The sequence below is a fragment of the Myxine glutinosa genome, chromosome 11, assembly GCF_964187855.1.
Source record: "Myxine glutinosa chromosome 11, kmMyxGlut1.1, whole genome shotgun sequence".
NCBI lineage: Eukaryota > Metazoa > Chordata > Myxini > Myxiniformes > Myxinidae > Myxine > Myxine glutinosa.
The window spans coordinates 105414344-105436532 of record NC_136271.1 but is presented as its reverse complement, the minus strand read 5'-3'; the positions used below and the strand labels follow the sequence as shown (position 1 = coordinate 105436532).

General features: G+C 42.3%; 1 protein-coding gene across 1 annotated transcript in view; it reads right to left on the bottom strand.

The window, feature by feature from the left end:
• LOC137437041 (latent-transforming growth factor beta-binding protein 2) overlaps window positions 1–19978 on the bottom strand; it is a 95332-nt gene extending 75354 nt beyond the window's left edge. Inside the window, exons 1-8 of the mRNA XM_068131360.2 lie at window positions 19619–19978; window positions 19443–19513; window positions 17900–18119; window positions 12830–12993; window positions 12019–12207; window positions 7134–7328; window positions 6630–6910; window positions 2347–2449 (exon numbers count right to left, since the gene is read on the bottom strand). Coding sequence (XP_067987461.1) covers window positions 2347–2449; window positions 6630–6910; window positions 7134–7328; window positions 12019–12207; window positions 12830–12993; window positions 17900–18119; window positions 19443–19513; window positions 19619–19923 — 1528 coding nt within the window. The 5' untranslated portion in view covers window positions 19924–19978. The remainder of the gene's footprint in view (window positions 1–2346; window positions 2450–6629; window positions 6911–7133; window positions 7329–12018; window positions 12208–12829; window positions 12994–17899; window positions 18120–19442; window positions 19514–19618) is intronic.
• Window positions 19979–22189: the final 2211 nt, after the last annotated feature.

The window sequence follows — 22189 nt, the reverse complement described above, 5'->3', positions numbered from 1 at the left end:
CAAGTTTAGTTGACATATCTTCAGTGGTTCACATGTTATCACGGTTACAAAGACTTTCAATTAAAGGGCACATGACCTGAGACCTTTGATCATTTGAACCCAAAATCGAAACAGTTCATCTTATCAGTACAAAGCCTGGTGATGGTTTAGTGGTTAGGGTGCCGGCTTGGGATCCTAGGATCCTGGGTTTGAATCCCGGTCGATCGCTGAATTAACACCAGAGGGGTTGACTCAGCCTGTCATCCTTCCGAGGTCGGCAAATTGAGTACCAGTTCACTGGTAATTCCCTGGGTGTCGCAAGAGGCGACTAACAGGGTTGGCGGCAGGAAGGGCATCCGGCCATAAAACATTGCTTCAAAAAAGGGGACCAAGGTGCCCGAAAAAGGCCAATCCATGCCTTGTGGGAAAATAAAACATTGCTTCAAAAAAGGGGACCCAAGGTGCCAGAAAAAGGCCAACCCCTGCCTTGCGGGGAAATATAACATTGCTTCAAAAAAGGGGACCAAGGTGCCCGAAAAAGGTTAACCCCTGCCATGTGGGAACAATGGCCTCTAAAGGTGGTTCTTCTTCTTCTCGTCTTATCAGTACAATCTATAATTGTGCTAAGTCTGGTCAAAATTCCTTCAATAGTTCACAAGTTATCATGGCAGCTTTTCCAGCAATTGCTCTCCACACCATCCCCACTCTCCCCACTGTCTGTGGGCGGTGCCATCTTCAAGGCCGTTCCGTCCCTGCGAGATGGCCCCTCAAAAAATGTTGCGCCCACAACCAGGGCTCTACAGCTTACTATGCCGCCATGGTCTGCAGTTCTCAGCCAAACGGGCTGTGATCATATGTCCTTTTAAAGCGCGTAGCGTTTTTCTGGTGCCTTTGTGTCAATAATCCTCACCTGGTCTGGCATGCACAGGAGGTTTTACATGATACACTCTTACCCTATTCTGCTCAATTGATTCCAATCACGGATTCCAATCAGTGCACATATTCCAGCGACTCACCACTGAAAGATCCCTAATACCAGAAGTAAATCTAACATCCTCGATCACATGGTTCATACTACTCTTACTACATTCTCGCTATGTATCCCCCCTTCCACGTAGCAATATATCAGGGAGGTAGAATATCAGGGTGAAGAAGAGGGGATATGGCTACGTACGAGGCCAATTGATGCTGCTTTCTATGTTGATCAATAAAGCCTCCATCTCCTAAACTGAGACTCAACATCATCTTATTACAGTGTACAAGGTGGTGTATAAGACCGCTTTAGTGGTGCTAAACTTCCGGATTTAAAAAAATGATCTTTACAATCATTATTTTATTAAAATTGAAGTCCTGTATATACTTAAACATTATTGTGTGGGGTATCGTGCTCTGTGAACTCTCCAGTAGTTATTATTTAAAATTATTTTAAAAAATTTTTAAAAAATTGGGAGGGGAGAGGGATGGAGTTTGTTGAGGGGCAAACACTGTTTTAGGCTGAGGAATGAACAAACACAGCACATTCACCTTTTGATGAGACACTCCCACAGACATCACAATCAAGACACAGGTATCCAATCATCAATCCATACTCTAGCTATACCTACCATTCCTGTACCACTATCGACAATGCTTAGAAGTACCGAATACAGATTTAAACTTATCGATCGTTTCTGCTACCACGACCTTTCAAAAGAGACAATTCCATGCATTAACTGCTCTCTGAGTGAAAGACCCATTACCTTACTACCATCTTAACTCTCCTCTTCTCTACTCTACTCTACTCTACTCTCAGGCTATGGCTCATGGCCCTGGTCCAACAGGCAATCAAATAATAAACCAGAACGGTACTCGGTAGAGCGAATATCTCCGCCAAGCTGAAAAGTTTACGCTTTGTATCGCACCGATAGGCCTGATCTGGATTGGGATCTGAACCCAAATCTAATCGGCTTGTTCTTGTCGCCTAACCAACCCATCCCACTAGTTTTGTCATAATCTCTCCACAACTTCTTGAAATACCATGCTATATATCATTCCGGCCCTATCACTCAATAGTGAAGAATCACTCAATAAATTTAAAAGACCCTCGTATCTGGATCCGTATTGAATGTTTACCAAAACCAAATTGATTCGTCCTTGTCACACACCCAACCTGTCCACCAAATTTCAACCAAATCCATCAACAACTTTTTGAGATATCCTGCTCACAAACAGAAAGACAAACAGACAGGGATGAAAATATAACCTTCATGCACCTTCGGTGGTGGAAGTGATTAAACCAACCAGACGTTCTTAAGAAGGTATTTCCTGCACAATACTTGTAAGTGTATCAGGATGGTGTGTACATTAAATCAGAAAGCCTTTGCTTACCCAGTGGGTCAAGACATTGGATGCAGGTAAGAACACCCCAGGCAGCACCCAGGCTGTTGCAGCATGCTTCCTGGGAGGCTCGGCCACTCGTGGGCAGAAGACACTACAGCAGAAAGGATGAGTTCATTCATAAGGATTATGTTCCCTCTGAGAATAATAAAAAAGTATTAAATAATTGATTGCATGGAGGTGTTGATGCTCCACTTTCTCCATTTTAAACCGATCTTGTATCTCAGTGTACCTTGCTATCAAATTGTATAGACTATCCATATCCAATCAAAAGTCAGATATGAAGATACATTATTTCAGACAAGATGCTCATTGTTAACTTTCAGAGTATTGTGTTGAAGAGGAAGTAGTTTAGAATGAATTACAAAGAAGAATGATAATCAGCTATCGGTGTCCACAGGTCCCTGAGGTTGATTTCAAGCTCCCTGCAATCAACTGTCGGGAACGTCATCACAAAGTGGAAGACTTCAGGCACCATTATCCATGACCATTGATCTGGCAGTCTATTGAATATCACAAGAGGTAAAGATACCCGACAATGGATTGTTTGAATAAGATGTGACTATTTACTCATGTCATAACTCATTCATGTGATGAAAGAGATTGAGGAGCCATTTGGATGTCAGGCAAGCGGTAGTGTTGTTGAGCAGTGCATTTCATGCAATAGCAAAGAGGAGCAGCTGCACTCAAGCCCTCCATCACTGTGGGTAATGCATGGTCCAGCGTAGCTTGGCAGTGTCCCAGGGTCTCAAAACGTGAATGTTTTTGTGGAGCAATGAGTGTTAGGGGAGAGAGAGGGACAAGTAGGACACTGTCCGATTTTCTATTCTGATAATTGTCCAATATAATATTTCTTTTCTGATATATTTACATACAAATTTACATACAAAAATATATTTACATGTAAATATATATACAAAATATATTTACATTCATATTTACAATTTAAATTTATATTTACAAAATATATTTACAATTGATATTTACAATTTATATTTATATTTACAAAATATATTTACATTCATATTTACAATTTATATTTATATTTACAAAATATATTTACAATTGACATTTACAATTTATATTTATATTTACAAAATATATTTACATTCATATTTACAATTTAAATTTATATTTACAAAATATATTTACAATTGACATTTACAATTTATATTTATATTTACAAAATATATTTACATTCATATTTACAATTTATATTTATATTTACAAAATATATTTACAATTGACATTTACAATTTATATTTATATTTACAAAATATATTTACAATTTATATTTATATTTACAAAATATATTTACAATTGACATTTACAATTTATATTTATATTTACAAAATATATTTACATTCATATTTACAATTTATATTTATATTTACAAAATATATTTACAATTGACATTTACAATTTATATTTATATTTACAAAATATATTTACAATTTATATTTATATTTACAAAATATATTTACAATTGACATTTACAATTTATATTTATATTTACAAAATATATTTACAATTTATATTTACATAGTTTTGCATGAAAATATATTTACATACAAAAATACTAATTTTCTTTTCTGATATATTTACTTTTCTGATATAATACAATATTTCTATTCTGATACATTTTACCTCTCCCATCCCCCTAACCCCCCTTCCCATGCCTCCTCACCCCAAGCCCTCTCCCTCCTACAGATCTCCCGATGTCCCTGCTCTCCATCTTGTTCTCCCGCTCCCTTTATCATATGTTTTATGTTTTATGTGTCAGTTTGTCTTTTTTGTGATCAATGTTAGCTCTTACACGAGCCTCGATCTTGTCTACAAAAAACAACAACAAATCTCTCATGAATGGCGTCAGGGTGTGAGAGACCGGTTTTGAATGGTAACTAGGTTTCATTGATCCAAAAGATGGTGACATCACGGCTAATATCCTATTTCTCCAGATTCCCCCAAAATAAAAACAGGCACACTGCTATACCCCTTAGACACAATGTATACACAATCTGTGCGAACAATTCCACTTCAAATTGCCAATGAACCATCACTCGACATTTTGTTTTGAGCAGTTGTTGGTGTTGTCACCATCGAGCAGTCTAATCATTATTCCATACTCGATGGAGTCGGATTTAACCAAAAACTGCTGTTTTGATATTGCAGTCCCTGCAGGGAGTACTGTACGCGTGATCACATCGCTCTTGGGAGAGAGACGCGAAGCCGACTATCCTGTGTGCTTCACGTTGAGGATGTTAAAAAAAAAATCATGGTATATATTGAAATGAGTCGGCAACAGGGTTGCGCCTCCCTATCTAAATTCCTTGAAGTTAGCTGGATTAATAAGACTACTTGCACTTGCGTAATTGACAGTTCTGCTTAAAAGGACATGGCACAGGTGTGATAGCCAAAACAACACCTCCCTCTGTGCATTAAAGTTACCTCAAATGCAAATATCCCTGGACTTGTAACTCCAGGAAGTGAAGACAAACGTCAAAGATCATTGAAGAAAGACCATATATATACAGTCACGTGAAAAAGTAAGTACACCCCATGTAAAGTTTTGACTTTTTCAACATATTTCAACATACAGCTATTTGATCTTCATTTCAACAATATTGATAGATAAAGATGATATAATATAACAAATATCATGAAACATTTACATTTTGTAGTCCATTGTATAATTTAAATAAACATAAATGCAAATTTCGCATGTGGAAAAAGTAAGTACACCCCTACATTTATCACAACTTCAAATACCTAAAATTAGAATCAGGTGCACCAGCTCAGGTGCAAATGATTAGAACATCGTTAGAGAGGATCTTGGAGGAACCTGTCTTATTTAAACCTCAGACATTGAGTTTGGTTTGCTCTTTGTTGTTGAAGTGTGCGGCGTCACCATGGCTAGATCAAAAGAGCTCTCTGAGGCCTTCAGAAAGAAGGTTATAGATGCCTACGAGTCTGGGAAGGGATTTAAAAAGATATCCAAACAATTTGAAATCAATCATTCGACTGTCTGGAAGATCATCTACAAGTGGAGAAGATTCCAAACAACTGCCAACTTGTTCAGGCCAGGCCGCCCCAGCAAGTTCAGCCCGAGAGCAGACCGCAAGATGCTGAAAGAAGTCTCTAAGAACCCCAGAATGTCATCACGGGACCTACAGGTAGCTCGTGCCACTGTTGATGTCAAAGTGCACGAGTCTACCATTAGAAAGAGGCTGCACAAATTTGATCTACATGGGAGGTGTGCCAGGAGGAAACCTTTGCTGTCCAGAAAGAACATCAGGGCAAGTCTAAAGTTTGCCAATGAACACCGAGGCAAAGACCAGCACTTCTGGAACAATGTGCTCTGGACAGATGAGTCAAAGGTAGAGATATTTGGCCACAGTACCAGAAGACATGTTTGGCGAAAACCAAAGACAGCATTTGACCACAAGAACCTGATACCAACTGTAAAGCATGGTGGTGGAAATATTATGGTTTGGGGCAGCTTTGCTGCATCAGGGCATGGGCAGCTCACCATCATATAATCCACTATGAATTCTTCATTGTACCAGAGGGTGCATGAGGATAATGTGAGGCCATCTGTCGGAAAGTTGAAGCTCAACCGAAGGTGGACCTTGCAACATGACAATGACCCTAAACATACCAGTAAATCCACCAAGGAATGGCTGAAAAGAAAGAAATGGAGGGTTCTGGAATGGCCAAGTCAAAGTCCGGATCTAAATCCCATCGAAATGATGTGTGGGGATTTGAAACGAGCTGTGCATGCAAGAAACCCCTCAAACATCGCACAGCTGAAAGAATTCTGCATGGAGGAGTGGGCAAAAATTTCTCCCAGTCGATGTCAGAGACTGGTAGACAGTTATAAGAAATGCCTACTTGAGGTTGTTTCTGCCAAAGAGGGCAATACCACCTATTAGAGCCAAGGGTGTACTTACTTTTTCCACATGCGAAATTTGCATTTATGTTTATTTAAATTATACAATGGACTACAAAATGTAAATGTTTCATGATATTTGGTATATTATATCACCTTTATCTATCAATAGTGTTGAAATGAAGATCAAATAGCTGTATGTTGAAATATGTTGAAAAAGTCAAAACTTTACATGTGGTGTACTTACTTTTTCACGTGAATGTATATATATTTATATATATATATAATTATATATAAATAAATAATACACTTCTGCATTATCGATTTGAGAACAAAACCACAATCCAAACCAAAAACGGTACATCCACTGCCATGCTTCTCTCACCCTCCCTTCACTGAAGCTCAGGAAGCAGTGCCCAAGCAGTGAACCGCCGATGCCTGGCCCTTGTTGTGTTTGCATCGGCCATGAAACATTGCGGTTATGGTGCCAGGGTGGGATGTCAGTCCTGAGGTGGGCTTCTTCCCTTCCTCGCACAGCATACTGTGAGAGGTAGTCTTTGAGGGATATGTTCTCGGGGATGCGAGACACGCGATGGAACTGCAAGATGGTATTCACTGGGTGTTGCACTTGAACGTTCACCAGATCTGGCTGGGATTGCTGATCTCCTGAAAAACAATGCATGGCCTTTGTCACACCCAGACGTCGACTCAAAATATGACGTAGTGAATCTTTGCTTGCTTAAGTTATTTTGCAAAGACGTTATCGACAAGTAGCTCTAATAGAACTTCTCATGTGAACAATATTGTTAGACCAATCAGAGCTGAGATCTCCCTAAACAGCTTTCAGCAGTCAGGTCAAACACAAGTAAAGCCACGAAGAGTATCGTACCTTGATCAGAATTGCCCACGGATGACATTGGCATGAGGAAGATGGAGGACTTTGAGGATTCGTTCACATTCAAATTTTCACGTGGGTTGTTCTGCACGGGTATGTGGCAAAACTTTCCCGTGAAGTTAGCCGGACACCAACACGTGTCCCTAGTTCGACAACGGCCGCCATTCATGCACTGGATGGTACAAACCACTGGCAGGAGAGGGACACAAATGGAAATTTGGTCAAATGGTGAATATTTTACTGTTTGCTTAAGGCTTCCAAAATGTCTGCAGAGATCAGTTACAAGCTTGCACATCAATAAAAGAAAACACAGGACATCAGAATAAGAAGAAGAAGAAGAAGAAGAGGAAGAAGAAGAGATAATTTCTAGCTTTCTGAATATGATTTTTTTCTCATATTGAGCATATTGCTTTTTCAAATATCTTTCGACATCCTTAATGGTTTTTTTGTATATATTTATATATATATTTTTAACAAATAATCTTTATAGGAAGGAAAGCGGAGATCATTTTCCTAACAGGCATCTGATCTCATGGTAACATGATTTTGCGAGATCATATGTGTGCCTTTATCTGTGTGATTGTGCTAACTGGATATCATCTCAAATTGGAAAGAGACTAACAAGGGAAGCAAAGGTGAGGAAGCAACTAAGGAAAGAGTAACATTTGAATATGAAGCAACCTGCGAAGGATATGCTGTGAAATGTCAGCCTCGGTGAGCTAATCAGTTCAGTTCCGTCAATACATCAAAACGAGGAGACGTCTGATTATTGGACAGTTTGTTGTCCGACATGAGAGTGGTCAGGGAATATGGCATATGCAACTGGTCAGGGCATATGCAACTGGTCAGGGCATATGCAACTGGTCAGGGCATATGCAACTGGTCAGGGCATATGCAACTGGTCAGGGCATATGCAACTGGTCAGGGCATATGCAACTGGTCAGGGCATATGCAACTGGTCAGGGCATATGCAACTGACGATGCAAATCAAAATGAAGCTTCACATGGACAACTAGTACAAAGTGGGAAACAGAACCAAGATGTATGTAAAGAAAAGAGAAGCAGTCACAGAAGCAGTTCTGTTCTTCCAGTTCGTAGCTAAGTATAACCTGTCTGTAACTATAGCGAAGCATTTCACAGAACTCATCCTGTTTCCAGACATAAATATCTCATATTTGATAAAGGCAAAATAATAAGCTGAAACGCATTTTGAAGAAGAGCATCGCCCCCTGAAGTTGTTCAACCATAAGCAATAACGAGGTACAGCAACGCGCCATACTCAATCATGATCGAGAAAGAATATGGTCAGAAAGAAGACAGGTTCACCATTTTGGTGAGAGTATTTGGAGATGATGGTAATGCTCTCCAGGATGTTCAGTATACTACACTGAATAAACAGTATACTACACTAAATAAACAGTATACTACACTGAATAAACAGCATACTACACTAAATAAACAGTATACTACACTGAATAAACAGCATACTACACTAAATAAATAGTATACTACACTGAATAAACAGCATACTACACTAAATAAACAGTATACTACACTGAATAAACAGTATACTACACTAAATAAACAGTATGCTACACTGAATAAACAGTATACTACACTAAATAAACAGTATGCTACACTAAATAAACAGTATGCTACACTAAATAAACAGTATACTACACTAAATAAACAGTATACTACACTAAATAAACAGTATACTACACTAAATAAACAGTATACTACACTAAATAAACAGTATACGACACTAAATAAACAGTATACTACACTAAATACACAGTATACTACACTAAATAAACAGTATACTACACTAAATAAACAGTATACTGCACTGACTAAAGGTATTTTAAACCAATTTCAATGGTCGCTAGAAGACAGGGCAGCCTGTAGAATCATACTACCATAATCATAAGACCTTAAACAAACAAACAAACAAAAAAATACCTATTTTGGGCCCTCACCCCCACCTCCACCCCCACCCCGTATACCTCCTCAGACCCAAATTTTTCCTAATGCCTCGAACAAACATTGGTGCATCATGGGTGATTACGGTTGTGGTGAAGTTTCGTTGAAATCATGTATGTATTGTAGTTTCAGAGAAAAGAGTGAATACCTACAATACTTTTGGGGGGGTGGGGGTGACAGCACACCCCACCTCCCCCCCCTCTTTCATGCCCCCCCCCCCCCACCCTAGACCCTTGTAGGGTCCGATTTTTTAAAATGCTCTGAACAAACTTTAGTACAGCACGGGATATTAAGGTTGTGGTCAAGTTTCATCAGAATTGCATGTGTAGTTTCTGAGAAGAAAGCAAATACCTATTTTGGGGGTAACTCCCCTCTCCCATTTTTTTGATGCCGTGAACAAACTTTGGTACATCATGGGTGTTGACGACTTGCTTCCTGGATGGACGAATGAACGGCTTCATGGACCGTGTTTTTCGGTTTTATATGTATACATATACAGGTACATCTTCACGAAAGGTGCAACTGCCATCTGCCGCATGGAGCTCTTAGGCTCTTAGAGACTCATGCCGTTCCAGCACACGGCTGGTCCTGCAATTGGCCGCCCACATCAGCGCGGCACATGCCCCACATGTGGGCGCTGTCATCTTTCGGGCCATCCCTCCCTGCGGGGTGGTACCTCGTAAAAAAGTGTTCCACACACAACCCGCGCTCCACAGCCCACTGCACCACCCTGGCCGACGGTCTTCTAGCCAAATGTCCCATGATAAAGTCCACCGCATTTAAGCAGGTAGCATGTTCCTGGTGCTTTTGTGCTCAAGTCCTCCATCTGGCCTCACCTGTACAGGAGATTTTACATGATACAACCTTACTCTATCCTGCTCTATTGTTCACAATCACTGCCCCCCGTCAGTGCACATATTGCATACAATTTAGCCCTGACCGATCCCTAACGCCGGAGTAATTCCACCCTACTCGAGCACATAGACCCAGCTATAGCCCTAATACATTCTTGCAGTGGATTCCCCCCAACCCAATTTCCACATAAAAGAGCGCTTCCTCGTATTTTATAAAAATCACACCGATTGGGTTTGTAGGGACAGATGATGCAGATACAGCACTTCATTTCATGGTACATAAATGAATGACCAATGATCAATGTTACGTGCATAACACTATTATCACTTGTGGTGAAATATTATGTAAGGTCTCGAGCTGGAAGAGAAGCTTCGGTCGGAGGGCCGACCTTGAGGGAGCTGAATGTATAGGCTACTACACATGAGGGACCGGACTGCTCGGCGCTCGGTCTCGTGGCAGTTCTGTTACCTTAGTGCCAAGAGACTATCGGGATACACAGGTATTTTGTGTTGTAGGACGAGTGGAGATATAGTTCAATAAAACCTCATTACTTGAAAGATGTCTGAGTTTTGATTTACAACATCACTACTGCAATGAACATGTGGCTCCATATAGAGAGAACGTGACCCATTTCCTTACGAGATCGGCTTTTTCAGTTGAGGTTAAATTGCACATGGTGCATTTAAAACCCGGTGCTTGATCTGTGGGACCACAATGACCCTTTTAAGATGATAACCCCCTCCCATCAGGAACTTCGGTATTCGTACATCCCTGTAGACAAATATATTTCTCTCTCGATCATGTACAAAGGGTCTCTCCCAATTGTATGAGTCATCACTCATCAGGTATGGGTGGCTATGCCATTCACCCATCTGTGTCTGTCTCTTGTGAGCAAGTTTGACGTCATCATTTCATTGAACAACACCATACGGGCAGATTTTTTTCCCCCATCAGCAGGCTGAGTGTCCATGATGTAAATTGATTCAGTTTTCTTTCCTCAACATGTTATGTTTGTACTGATTGGTTATTTTCTTATTATTACCCTCACCAGATGAGAGGGTATTGCATTTGGGTCCGTTTGTCTGTTTATTTGTCTGCACAAAACATGAATATGTGTACTACTTTACTTACATTAGACCCTTTAGAACCCTAAGTCTCTTTATGACCACAAAGACCCTCTCAAACCTTTAGAACCCTGAGACCCATTAAGATCACGAAGACCCTAAGGACCATGAAAACCCACAGAGACCCTTAAAACTCTCAAGACTCTTAAGACCCCCAAGACCCTTTAAGACACCCAAAAAGACTTTAGAGCCTTTAGAACCCCAAGACTCTTAAAGACCCCTAATATTCCTTAGAACCCGAACACCCTTTAATACCCTGAAGACCCCTAAACCCTCTAACACTCAAAACACAAAGAGGACCCAAAAGACCATGAAGACCCAAAATACCCTTAAAGACCCCAAAACCCTTTAAGACCTTTCAAGACCCCAAGACCAAGAAGACCCTGAAGACCAAAAGCCCCCAAATAACCAAAAGCCCCTTAAAGTCACAAAGGACCCTGAAGATCCAAAAGACCCTTAATGACCCCAAAGATGCTTAATGACCCCAAAGACCCAAAACACCTGAAGACCCTTAAAAGCCCCAAAAACTCAAAATACCCAGTGGGCTCAAAAGACCCTTAAATATCCCAAATACCCAAGATATCCCACCGAAGACCCTAAAGACCCCGAACCCCAAAAACCCCGAGGAACCAAAAGACCCAAGACCCAGAGGACCCAAAAATACACAAAATACCCCGAGGACCACGAGGACAAAACCACACATGTCATGGCGGGGTACAACAATCTCTGATTGCTCTTTTTTGTTTCTATCATGTTATGATGTCGCTTCTTGTTTTGAGATCACTGGTTCCAAAGGAAATGTAAGTTGTTGCTGGGGTCTTTGTCTTACCTTTAAACTTGTTGACGTTTGTGTTTTTATGAGTCCTTTACTGGAGAATATCCTATAAATTAAAAACAATAATGGAGTCCTTACTCACCCAAGCGAAATCCAGAGCCTTGAGGTGGATGGATTACCCTCGTGCCATCTGAGACCAAATTGGTCACATTCCCCTTGCTGCATCTGCGGGGGCAATGTCCCATCTGTAAGCACTCAGACTTACAGTTGGTCACCGTGAAGGCCATATGTAACCGCGATGGCACACGCGCTGGGCCAATGCCAGGATGCCCTGAGAGCAACAACATCGATGGAATTGGTCAGACATGGACGAAGGATAAACATGTCGTTTTGCATATATCCTTTGTCTTTCACCATCACACCCCACGCAACCCCACAATACATTTTGTCCTGATACCTCATGGTGCTGCAATATATGAGGATATACAAGGGACTTGGACACAGGAGGAGGCCTTTTAAACCCATGAAGCCTGTGCTACACCAACACGACATCAACTAAATCTATCAATTGATGTTTTGGGAAAAGGGGAGGAAGGGTGAGGAGAACAGTGGGGCAGGACAGGGACAATAACAATGTGATAACTAGATAGATATCCAAATTCTTAATTTTTATGTATGGGAGTGGTTGAGGGTTGTCGTGGCAATAATGAAGAAGCACCGACAGCACATTCACTCATTGCAGATTCATTCCCAAGTTTAAATCGCATGTACTACTCCATGTTAATTTGTCCATCCTCTCATAATATTGTATACTTAATCCCTTTTCCATGAATATTTCCTGTTGCACATACAGTAAACAAGTAATTATGGTTAAATTCAGCCAGTTACTGTGGAAAATGGTGCTCATTTAGTGTTTAGTTTCTCATTTGCCTCACAACATCAATAAAACTCACGGCTCTGTGGTCGCGTCCGATATTGATCGGCAGTCCGAGCTCCTCGGAGTGGCCAGGTGTCCATTTGAACATCCCGTGCTCTAGTTGAACGTTGGTCTAAGATTCTAGGCCAACTTTGGCGTGAACGCCGTGAAAGATGGACGATTGGTGGATGCTCGACTCGGCTGTGAAGAAACAAAACACGTTCTTGTAACATTAACTCTCTTGATAGGTTGATAGACAACAGAGACAAACGGCAAGCTAAAGCTCGAATCATCTGTCCCTTCCTGTATACATCCTACTTACTGTACAAAATAAGCCAATTCTCTGTATGTCTGATAATTATAGAATTGAAAACAGATTGGCCAATCTCCACCAAATTTTGCATACCGGCTCGGTATACCCAGGCTCAGGTTATGAGCACAAAATAACTCCCTCCCTCTTCACTCCATTCTGGCAAGAATGGGCAGATGACTTGCGATTATTCACCCTACGTGGAGTATAGTACAAGTGGTTTAACCACCGAACCTTGCCTGAGGGAGAGGGTATTGCCACCAGATTTCACTTCTGGAGGGAGCGGGTATACTCGTACACGTAAGATATACACATCCACAACACTAGATATAACATGTGGGGTCTTTGTACATTCTAACTAAATATTGTTATGTTTGTGGGAATGTCAATCGTTTACAAAGCATGCATACACGATTCATGTCGTTTAGGGTGTATTGCGAAGAAATGCCAGTTCAGCTGTGGATCTCAAATAGGACCTTTTCGTATTTTTTCCCCCTTTTTCTTAAAGTTTACCCCATATCCACTCCATTTATGCCATGTGATTTTGACTGTTGGTGGTGGTGCACAAAAACAGTTTTGGAAAGGATTGAACACTTTTTCTTTCAAACAAGAAAGTGCGGGAAAAGAGTAAGGAGAAGATGAGCGTCTCTTGCGGCATGTTAAAAAGAGAATCCTTGCTCATGGTGTGAACGACTTCATAGAGCGTGTTGGTGTGAGGGACTCGATCTCTGTGACCTTTCTGAAGGATTCAGTGTGCATGAAGGAGGTGGAAAAGAAGGAAAGGCGCGTATTCTGTGGAAAAAGGTGCTTCTTTGGGTCTCTGTGGAGACGATCGGTGCTTCATACTGTGAATGGGCTCGGTGTGTGCTATATGAAGGAGTCGACCTCGATGAACGTCCTGAGCTGAGGGATTTGCTGTGTTGCATGAAGGAGGTTGACGAAAGGAAAAGATTCAAAAGAGAAAGGAATCACAGAGCGTGATGACTGGTCCATTCACGTTTGTTCCTGCCAAGCCCTGCTTTAACAAGCGTCGATGAAACTTCCCTTCAAACAGGCCTGAACCCCATTACAATCCCTCCCTCATATCCCGTTTTATTTGAATTCCCTGCAAATATTGTTTTTTTAATATGCTTCCCTTTCCCTTCCCTGGGTTAGAGAGAGGGTCTGTGTGTGTTATGTTGTGTCGGTCTTCCGTATCAAATGTATGTGGCCTGTGTTAATTGTTTCAGTCTGTCATTATTCATTAATTAAGTCCATCGTCATACTTATATGATTTGCTTATTGTATCGTTTTGCATTGTTTGAAGTAAATTTATTGTATTTCATTTTGTTTGATTGACATTTTGTCGGATCGAGTTGAAAGCTCCCCTGAGCTGCCAGTGTGGCAGTCTAAACTCCTTGCACTAAGCCAAAAGTTAAAGCCTCCAAAAACCGCTCGGTCAGCTTGCGGGCAGTGGCCCGGCGGGCTGGGGATAGGACCTAGGGTCGCTGACATTAGTCACCCTGTAACACACTTAGTCAGAAGTGATGTTCGGGACTCTGGTCCTCATACTCGTAACAATATAATGGAGCAATTGTATCGATGTCCAGTGACTAACGACACCAATTATAGCGTTTATCCCTGTTGTTTGTGTTCCTGTTAGAGCATAATAAAATTAATTGCATACGTGTTGGTAGTACCATGGGTCAGGTCAGGGGCGCAAACACCACTCCCCCCCTCCCCCCCACTCCCTCCCCTCCACTACTCTCTCACCACCCCCTCCCCCAGGCCACTCCCAAAGAGAACGAGTGTTTTTAGTTATATTAATGCAAATATGGGTAGTGAGATTTCTCATAAGATGCATGGATGAGCCATGTCCATCATGTGATGAAAGGAGCCATCCAACGGCCTCTGATGGAAACAATTTGGTGAAACCATAAATAAACACGTTGTTTCATTGGATGCTTGACAACACCAATGAGATGGTTTTACATATAAACTAAACACCCTTGTGATTTTGTGTTTCCTTCTGAGTGGCCTCTTCTGAGTGGTCTCTTCTGAGTGGTCTCTTCTGAGTGGTTTAATAGGCTTGAAGTGGTGACGGAGCCAATTGAACACAATTTCAGTTTGAATGTGGTTCTAAGAAAGGGGCGTTGCATCATGGTGAAAGTCATCAATCCACAACTGCTCAAAGACCAGTTGTTCTGAAGTCTATAATCATGTTTACATAACCACAATATCCCATGCTATGACGAAGAATAGGCCTTTGGAGCACGTTCTACTCTTGCCATTAAGACCCACCATGCGATGTATTTGTACATAATCAACATCATCACCGATATACCATACTCTTTATAGAAGTCAGTGCTCCCAAAGCAGTCTGTTAGCAAGGATTTTATGCAAGTTTGGTGTTATGTTAGTTTAGGCAACAAGTCTGTTGGCAAGGATTTTTGGCAAGTTTGGTGTTATGTCGGTGGGGTAGTGATGACTTTCGACCAGGGTAGTGATGACTTTCGATCAGGTAGATTTGTATAGGTAGCCTGCTCTGATTGTCGTGTAGAAACCACCATGTAATAAGTACCTGTTTAGTCCGGATGTCAGATAGGTTGTATATCTGTCCCCGTCACAAGGGGGCGGGGCATGTTAACTAGCTTAGGGAATAAAGATAAATTATCCCTTGTACGTCTTACCCTTGGTGATTTATCCTTTGTTCCTTTTGGCACCGCACCATAGACATGAGTAGGAAGTGCCCATTAAATTGCACTAAATAACAATAAAAACCAACCGGAAGCTAGGCATCAAGCACGAGGGCTGACAATCCCGACTGGCAGGGACACATCGGTAAAGGCAGGCCAAGAGCCACGCCCAGAAGGACAGTGATTGAGCGGGAGTTGACCAACAGGAAGGCCAGGGTAAGAAAGGACTCGCCGATTGGAAAAGTACGACCGGCGACGTCAGAGCCGGGACTGAGTGTGAGTGGTGGAGAGCTGAGCCTGTTGCGTTGGCCTGCGCTGATTGGAAGAGAAGCACCAATGACGTCAGAGGTGGGACGTAAAAACCGCGTCTGGCCAGGATTCTTCCTCTTCTCCATCTTGCTCTTGGCCCTTCTTGTTCTCGTGCCTTCTTGTTCTCCTGATCCTTTTGGCCTGCTCGCATTCTGGGTGACGGGGATGGCTGTGCACTGACAATTCCACACTCGTCTTGACATCCTGGACCTCGGTGTAAGCGGTCGTGTGCCGGCATCATCTCCTCGTTCCCCTGTTCCTCTGGCATCTGGGACGCAGTTGATGGGAGAGCTGCAGTTGATGGGAGATGGCGAGGTGTGGACGAGTGTACGAGCACTGCAGCGCGACAGGGCGCAATGAGGCCTGGTTCCCGCCAACGTGCGCGCTTCGCTCGCAACGTCACCAGCGCCCCGGACGACTTTTGACGACCCTGACGAGATCCCACCAGTGATCGGAGCTAAGTGCACACACACCCCCATTATTTTCCAGGTTATTCTTCCCTTTGTCTGTGTTCAAGTCTGGTGTGGGGCACGTCCCATTTAGAAACTTAGTTCATCGTTGCGTTTTCTTGGTACCGGCATCCGTTTTAATAAACGTGTTTCTTTTTGTACATTTAAACCCGTTTTGTTTGAGTTTATTTTTCGCAGGTTCGGGAACTGCCAGCGATCGCGACAGGTAAGACCCTTCGGTTTTCCCTTCCCTTTCTTCCCCCTTGTATAAAAATCCACATTTGAACTGAACGCCTCGGAGTAACGCTCGATTACCTTCCGTGACTCTCCCGGTGTTAACTGAGAGCAGTCACACGACAATATGCTGGTTCGTTTAGTTAAAGCTAGTTGGTTTTATTGTGCTGTAAACGTCATTCTAAGGGACGGCACATACATTGATGCCTCTCCTTGCGTGCAAAAAACCAGGATGGCAGTTTACAGCGGGGTCGGGATTCGACATCTCAGAGGTGAGGGCACTACATCTAGGTTATCCTGCCTGCTCTTATGGATAAGGTAAAATATAAATAAACTAGAATGGCATTTGCTTAGGTAGGGAGCATACCTTCGCCAGGCTGAACAGTTTCCGTTTTGTATCCCACTGAGAGGTCAGATCTGGATCCAAAATCTAATAATTTAGTCCTTGTCACATACCCAACCTGTCCACCAAATATCATCCGAATCCGTCCACAATCCTTTGATATATCCTGTTCACAAACAGACAGGGGTGAAAACATAACCTCTGCTCACCTTTGGTAAACGTGGTACTTGTGTATTCGGTGAATTAAATCATCGAACAACGTGCACTGACAGGTTAGCTCAGAACCAGCATGACTCACCTTTGATCTGTCTAGACCGGTGTTCTACAAGACAGGGCATTGCGTCACTGCAAGATGCCGTTCTTTCAGGTGGGATATTAAAGTGACTGGCCTATCTGCTGGTGCTAATGGTGATGGAGGATCCCAGTGTTGACAGAGCGTCGTGGCACTGAAAAGTAGTGAAGGCGACAGCACGTGCACAGGTGCACAGGTGTGGTGTAATAATGAACCCTGCACAGGTGTGCCAGTCGGCTTTCGGTGTGGCGAGACATTTTCGCCCTGAGCAGTCATATGGGAATCGAACCCACAATAGCGAGGGAAACACAACAAGGATTTCCGCCCCCCCCCCCCCATCACCGAGCTAAGACCCGTGCAAGAAGGTATACCTTCCAAAGAGAGTAAGCCATTACAATTGGTCGAACCCTGACCTTTCTGAGTACTGTATATTATTGCACAAGTGCGGAAGGATATTATATACACTTATCAGGACGCAACAAGTGATGCTCAAACCTTTCGCTGGACTTGTGAGTGGACCGTGCGATGGTGACGTCATGACGTGGGACGCGATCAGGGGACGACATGGCGCTTGCTCCGGTCCACCCACGCCCTCGGAGCTTCGACGTGCTCGCCCGAGCAAGCTGGCATGCCGTGCCGGAGAAGCCCGCCTTGCACAGGCACAGCTGCGGACGCAGGCAATAACCATGGTTCTTACAGCTCGGTCTGCAAATGGCTGTGAAAAGACCGCACGGAGCACGTGGAGTCATTAATTAAAGCCGAAAGTTTAAACTTTCAAAAGTTGATTCACTTTGTGCAAAAATCCATGAATTTATGGATATATAAATATATTGGTTATATACATTGTATATATTGGTTTTGTAAATATAAGAAATCAGCAAAACAAATAAATAAATAAAATTAAATAAATAAATTAATAAATATACATATACGTATATATATAATTATATAAGAAAATAAATAAATAAAATTAAATATACAGTATATATATATATATACTGTATATTATATATATACATATATATATGTATAATATATATATATATATATGTATAATATATATATGTATAATATATATATGTATAATATATATATATGTATAATATATATATATATGTATAATATATATATGTATAATATATATATGTATAATATATATATGTATAATATATATATGTATAATATATATATGTATTATATATATATATATGTATAATATATATATATGTATAATATATATATGTATAATATATATATGTATAATATATATATATATGTATAATATATATATATATGTATAATATATATATGTATAATATATATATGTATAATATATATATATGTATAATATATATATGTATAATATATATATATGTATAATATATATATGTATAATATATGTATGTATAATATATGTATAATATATATATGTATAATATATATATGTATAATATATATATGTATAATATATATATGTATAATATATATATGTATAATATATATATGTATAATATATATATGTATAATATATATATGTATAATATATATATGTATAATATATATATATATATATAAAAGAAATAAATTAATAAATAAATTAATAAAATTAAATACGGTATATATACGTATATATATAAAATAAATAAAAGGGCGAAGGGGGGTCTGGTGGTCCTCCCCCAGTAAATATTTAAAAATTAATCGTCACAAACGACATTTCATACGTTCTAGGAAGTTTCTGCAGTTCCTTGTGTTCTTCTCTGGTCCAACAGTTCAGCAGATTCGCGATGACTAAATGGTCAGATCGACGAACTGGAGAAAGACTTGCCCAGCTGTTCCTTTTGCTATAAATTGATGAAGTGTGTGTGTGTGTGTGTGTGTGTGTGTGTGTGTCCTTTGGATCTGCACCTTGTCACATACCCAATCTGCACCCCCTGCACCTCCCCCCCCCTTCTGTATCCGCTAATGCCCCCCCCCCCCACGACCACCAGACCCCTGTTGATGCTAAATGCGTAACGTGGGGTAAACACATATAACTCACGCCTGATACACCTTTTCGAATGAAGCGTCTCGTTCCACCCAGGGCAGCACTTGGACCCGCACACATTGGGGCTGAAATGGAGGTCACAATGAACCCGAGTGAGAACCCCCGTAACAAGACCCCCCCACCCACCCTGACGTAGACCCTCTCGACATCTCGCCAATCGGCGTGCTCACCCTGCTGAGGCTGGACCGGGGACGTCCCTGTCGCGACTTCGCACTCCGGCGACAACTCTTGGTTCCAAAACCACGAGGGCGATCGCTATGAGAAGCCAGAACGGAGCCATTCCCGAGGATTCGGGAGAACGCATTGCGCGGGAACCAAGGACCTGACTGACCGGGTACTGACCGAGGTCACCAATCACCGCCGATAGGACCGTGGGAGCCACGGCGACCTCCCAAGGAGTCATCCAAAGACCCGCAGTCATTATAAGGAGCGGGTTTTGCGGACTCCGCGCCCCTTTAACTCCATGATGACGCATGAGCTGGCACGATTCGAATCCCGTAGGGGGGAGACGGAGGGGAGGTGTAGCCGTTTCTCTCAAGGCGCCGAGTAATGAGACCCCTTGAGGACAGAGGTTGCTCTGTGATTGGACACACCCGGCTCGCTGAGCTTACTATCCAACATTTTTTGGGCGTCCATCATGACCCACATGTGAGATGCCCCAAACTTTGAAGGTCCCGCAGCAGGCTGGCAAGAAATTGAATATAGAAGAAGAGGAAGCCTTCAATGACGTCATCCTCGGTCGTAGGTGCGCTCAACGACAACAGGAGGATCATTTATACAAAGTCTTCTTCTCGATCTTGACAAGACTTCCACATAATATGTTGTGCAGCATTACAAAGCTGCGAATAAAGTGGGGGGCAACATGCCTCTGCCAGGGAGAGGTGGGGCCACATGTACCCCCCGCGCGGTCTACATGTTATTTAGTGTGAAACAATATGTACAAGATGCCTGATGTTTACCTTTTAATTTGGGATTGCTCACCATGTCGCATGTGCCGTGATGCTTGGTGTTGGTTTAACGGTTAAGGTGTCTGGCTTGAGATCTTAGGGTCTTGAGTACGAGTCCCTGTCGGGCCGTTGAATTAACACCAGGTGGGTTGACTCAGCTCGTCATCCTTCCGAGGTCTGCAAAAGGAGTACCACCTTACTGGAAATGGGAGCACTGCATCAGCGGCACAGTTGCGCTCACAGCAATGATGCAACCAGCAGCCTCAGGCTGCATCCGAAGTAATAAACCCATGCGGTTGGTCAAACAGCCCTCTAGTGAGAATGTTCTAGAAACTGAACAAAGAACAGGCTGGAGGAGGTCATTAAGGGGCAAAGGTGCTAGGAATTGGTCAACTTGCCCTACCTGTCTCAACAAGGGAATCGAGCCTACCTTACTCTACATGTACCTGCAAGCAACAAAGGAGGAGCCACTGTCAACTCCATCATAGAGGATTAGGAAGTTTCTTCTGATGCTCCTGTTTATGTCGAGAACTCCATCCCTCACTTACCACCTAACATTGTTGTTGTTGAGCCTCAGGTAGTTCTCTCAACCAAAATGGAGACAGCCGAATGATCTTCCAGGAGCGACCCAGAGATCCCCCACATCCAGGATGGTGTACTACCACCTTCACGAGGTCGGGGCCATGACAGAGTTAGAGAGAGAGCAAAGAATGGGGAATAGGCGTCCCCGACAGTTGTCCACCAAACGTCTGTCTGTGTGGTGGACACTGTCCACCAAATGAATTTGTACAAGTAATATACATGCTGTATATGTAACTGCATATTGGATTACATGCATCAACTGGTAGCAACTCTCTGTTCCTTGGCAGCAATTTAAACTACCACCACACTAGCTGGCTGGGGGTATCAGTTTGGCAACGAGCAGTTGTGGTGTTGCAGAAAACGCTTTCCGTGAATATGCGGATTTCACCCAACCTGGTCTTGGACCTGATAACCCAGCTAACACAACACCGGTGGGCCAACCTTGGCATTTGGTCCATTGGTCGCAAGCGCATTGTTGACGTCGGGGTGACGTTGCCTATTGGTTGCAATTGCGACGGCTATTTTCCAACGTCGGCCTGACGTTGGCCATGGGTTGCAATCGCGACGTCTATTTTCCAACGTCGGACTGACGTTGTCCATTGGTTGTAATGGCGACGTCTATTTTCCAACGTCGGACTGACGTTGTCCATGGGTTGTAATTGCGACGTCTATTTTCCAACCTCGGCCTGACGTTGTCCATTGGTTGTAATGGCGACGTCTATTTTCCAACGTCGGACTGACGTTGTCCATTGGTTGTAATGGCGACGTCTATTTTCCAACGTCGGACTGACGTTGTCCATTGGTTGTAATGGCGACGTCTATTTTCTAACGTCGGACTGACGTTGTCCATGGGTTGTAATTGCGACGTCTATTTTCCAACGTCGGACTGACGTTGTCCATGGGTTGTAATTGCGACGTCTATTTTCTAACGTCGGACTGACGTTGTCCATGGGTTGTAATTGCGACCTCTATTTTCCAACGTCGGACTGACGTTGTCCATTGGTTGTAATGGCGACGTCTATTTTCCAACGTCGGACTGACGTTGTCCATGGGTTGTAATTGCGACGTCTATTTTCCAACGTCGGACTGACGTTGTCCATTGGTTGTAATGGCGACGTCTATTTTCCAACGTCAGACTGACGTTGTCCATTGGTTGTAATGGCGACGTCTATTTTCCAACGTCGGACTGACGTTGTCCATGGGTTGTAATTG